Source organism: Aplidium turbinatum, chromosome 1 (assembly GCF_918807975.1).
Source record: "Aplidium turbinatum chromosome 1, kaAplTurb1.1, whole genome shotgun sequence".
Classification (NCBI taxonomy): domain Eukaryota; kingdom Metazoa; phylum Chordata; class Ascidiacea; order Aplousobranchia; family Polyclinidae; genus Aplidium; species Aplidium turbinatum.
The window spans coordinates 13,189,323-13,193,436 of record NC_137472.1 but is presented as its reverse complement, the minus strand read 5'-3'; the positions used below and the strand labels follow the sequence as shown (position 1 = coordinate 13,193,436).

Here is a 4,114-nt window from a genome sequence, read left to right as displayed (position 1 = left end):
GGTATTTGAAATTTTCATGATATACCGGTATTATATGTAATTATTTTTATTTTTTGATAATTGCAACAAAACAGACAGCTCCTCCCAATGACTGCTACGCCACATTAAGACTATGCATGTCAATGCTATACAACCTGACATGAAGTTTGTCTTGAAAATATCTTGTGGTGTTGAATGATTGTTGTTTTGAGAATTGCATTTCAAATACCGCACTTAGGATTTACATTTATAAAAAGCTTCTCAGAATTTCAAACACAACGTTTCATCTCTTAATCTTTTGCGCTGTGTGTTGTTTCTATAGGTGAAATATTATATATTGTGGCAAATTAGGGAACATGACATCGAGATATGTGTGTAATTTAAGTTCTGAGCTTTTGGAAAAGGCTGTCAGTGAGCTTCAAGAACCAAGGGATAATGATGAAAGACTAAAAGCAATTGACCAATTAAGGAACAGCTACAATGCTGAGAAGTATGGACCCTTGGTATGTGAAGATGATAGTTTTATTTTGAGATTTCTGCGAGCAAAAAAGTTTGATCAGAAGAAGGCTTTAACAGTTTTACATAACTATCATTCAGTGAAAAGGGAATACAAAGAAGTCTTTGATAAGGTGCACAACCCAACAAATTTATTGCCTGTTGTCGAAAAAGGCATCATGCTCATGTTATCTGGTCATTCAAAAGATGGTTCAGCTATTATGCTTTCTCGCAATGGTCTCATGGACAAAACAGTTGATCTTTATGACGTTATGGCATATGGAGTGTTGTCAATTGAGAAATTGCTAGAAGATGAACAGTTTCAAATTTGTGGAATATCAAATATAGATGACATGACAAATTTCAGTATAACAATCTTTACCAAAGTTTCGCCAGTTGCCATGGGAAAAATGATGAATATTTGGCAAGAAGCGATGCCGATGCGATTCAAAAGTTTGCATATGTATAATGAAGGCACTGTATATGACATCATTATGGCAATTGCTCGGCCATTTTTGAAAAAGAAGCTGTTAAGCAGAATTCGTCTGCATGGTCGTGATCCAAGTGGACTTCATGAGTACATTGACCCAAGCTTGCTGCCACCTTACCTGGGTGGTACCGGACCTGATCCAGATGAATTGGCGAAAATATGGAGTGAAAAATTAATGGAAGACTGGCCACAAGACACCCAGTTGTAGCTGGATTCAAACTTATGCAAATGTAGTTAACTGACATTATACAGAAATTAGTAGGATCATAGCTGAAAATGAAATATTATATATATAATAAACAGTTTCTTGCATTGAGTTAAGTTGTTACTTGATATACCATAATTATACATATGCTGTACAAAGTATAACCATCTTGTGCATATACTTTAATTAAGACAAGGTGTTTAAAGAGCTTGTTCACCATGTGTTGTCTATTCATATAAATATGTTGAATTAAACCTTTCCACTTACGATCAATTTTCTTCCTTTTCTGGCACTGTTTAATCCTTCAGTAGTGCAAGTGAATTTTACTTTTTTTGCATCGTTCTAATTTAATATATATGATATACATTGTGTATATGGTTGGCAATGAATTTTTGATCAAAGAGCTGACAATTACTTTTAATGCTATCCGCATGTTAAGTTAACATTTTAACATTTAGTTCTATGCAAAATGGACACTGGACAGATAGCAATTGCCTCTTCTTTAAGTATATATTTTCACTTCAAATGACAGAAATGGTTTTCTCTAAACAGATCTAATAAACAACAATAGTTTGGTCATTTTGTTTGGTTGATATTTTATTAAAAGTTGCATTTTTGTCGCGGCTTTGTGACTGAGCATGGTGAATTATTATGCACTTTTTAGCAAGAAGCAAAAACATATATGTATATGCATTATTATTGGTTATTAATTTCTAACTTTGCTTAGTTGTGCTGTGTTGTTAAAACAACCAAATGAAATTATATATATAAGTTTCGTATTTCACAAGCCAAGATTGCATAGTAGTAGTCCATTTTTAATCCGGTGATGTCTCCATTACCGAGGGTGGCCGGATTCACCTCCAAGTGCCGCAATCGCCTTCACACCCTGCCTCCACATCGATCTATCTAACGCGTCCTCTCTTGTCAAGCTCACCTTGCTGAGCTTTCCTCCTCAACTTGCCTTTTCCACGTTTTCTTTGTTTTTCCTTGTTTTCTACGACCCTCCACTTGCAACTCCAGCACTCTTCTTAAAATATCATCAAAAAATTGCATAATCGCTTATTTTACTGAATAATTTATCGACTACTTTCCCATTATTGGGTAATCATTAGTGTTGAAATATGGAACACTGTGAACAGTTCATGTGGAGTGATGTAGTGGTTGAGGCAGTACAAGAAATTCTGTGTCATTCTACCCAATTTGTGTCTAAACAGTCAAGTAAATTTTAGTTCAGTTCTGCCCAATTTATAAACGCATTGATAATTATCGGAATGGCCCGATTTGGTGAGTCCGATTCGGTTAGTCCGATTCGGTGAGTCCGATCCTTTAACCGGGGATTTTTTCAATTTTTTTTTTAAATTATCGGGTACCATAGCCTAATTATCATTGCCGTTTTAGGGTTAGGGGTTAGGAGTTAAGGTTAGGGGTTAGAAGTTAGGAACTCACCGAATCAGACTCACCGAATCGGACTCACCGAATAGTAGCAGACCCGCCAATTATTTATGCAATTGTCAGCTTTTATTTCTGGCCACCGCGTTATCGTTAATGCACTTTTCTATTGATTTGCAAAGTCAATTTTGCTGAGTGTGTATTGGTTATATTTTATCCACTTTTTCAGTTCATTTGTTTTTATTTCTGACCATCACAGCGATATTCCTTAGACTATGCTGCGCACATATTCCGGCTGTTCTGACAACCTCCCATTCCAAGGGCACCATGTGTTTGAACACTTCCTCATATATGTACTGTCTACATTCAACCATAACTGTTCACTGTTCAGCATATATTGTGATTTAAATTTTTCTTTTTTGCACTACAATTTCATACAACTAAGCAACACTACAGGACTTAACATTATTCGAATTCAACGTTTTTGGCTTCCGTGGATCCTTCACCAAAAATATAGATCCGTATGAAAATGATAAATTGTCTTTTTTACGACTACGCACTATACTTTAAAACCGAGGATTACAATTTCACACCTGACAATTTTAAAAACATGTTTTGTTGTCGCTTAGTTGTATCTTATATTATCATCATATCAGTCACTAGTTTCACTTAATTTTTGAAGCTTGTCGTTTCAACTGTGTTCCTGACAATGTCATATTTTATACGTTATGCACTGGTGGTTAATTAACAAGAAATTTAGTTGACAACTGTCTCATTTGTAATCAGACTACACTTTTTAGGGCAAATAATCATCTTAATTTAGCAGAAAATCGGTTGAACATTATATGGACTGCGGTAGGATGGCGCAGCTGGATAAGACGTTCGCTTTCCATTCATGCAATCCTGGTTTGATACCCGGCTTCAGCTGGTTGTTGAAAAACACCGCTCACCTCTACCCAGGTTTAATAAATTGGGTGGGCATGATTAGGCTACTGCAGGAAAGGCGGTCGAGAGAAAGGAACTGGTCACCCTACTCTCGATAGTGCCGAAAGCTTTAGTATAATGAGAACCTTATCTTCTCATCTCCAGATGCTTGGATCAAGCATGGGACTCACCTATAGACTATGAAGTTACATGTGCCTCATTTAGTATAGAGAAAGGTGAGGCACGCCAGACAAAATTTCACTAAAAGATTATGCAGTTGAGTTGGTCATCGTTTAATTCAAGGGTGTGCAACGTGCGGCCCGCGGGCCAAATGCGGCCCGCAAAGAAAAATTGTGCGGCCCGCAAAGATGTGCCAATTTTGAATTATGTGCGGCCCGCGAAACGTGTTTATAATTTAGTTTAGTCTGGTACGAGTGAACAATTCATTGTGGAGTGGATCGTTATAGATTTCGCACCTTCTGTTAACCATTTTAGAAATCTCCCAGCGGCCACTGCTAATCCATTGTGTTTAATTATCTGGAACGAAAAAATGGATGGTCATATAAAAGGCTTTATGAACAAATCACGACTTTGGAAAGCCAACATACAGATAGGAAATCTTTCCAACTTTG

At 36.7% G+C, this 4,114-nt stretch overlaps 1 protein-coding gene across 1 annotated transcript; it reads left to right on the top strand.

The window, feature by feature from the left end:
• The first annotated feature begins 305 nt into the window (after nucleotides 1-305).
• On the top strand, nucleotides 306-3,319 carry LOC145769950 (alpha-tocopherol transfer protein-like). The gene has a single exon (XM_082581513.1). The coding sequence runs from the start codon at nucleotides 336-338 to the stop codon at nucleotides 1,170-1,172; it is 837 nt and encodes a 278-aa protein (XP_082437639.1). The 5' UTR covers nucleotides 306-335; the 3' UTR covers nucleotides 1,173-3,319.
• Nucleotides 3,320-4,114: the final 795 nt, after the last annotated feature.

Bases quoted from the DNA above. Each gene is read 5' to 3' on its own strand.
- LOC145769950 (XM_082581513.1), top strand. From the start codon at position 336: ATGACATCGAGATATGTGTGTAATTTAAGTTCTGAGCTTTTGGAAAAG.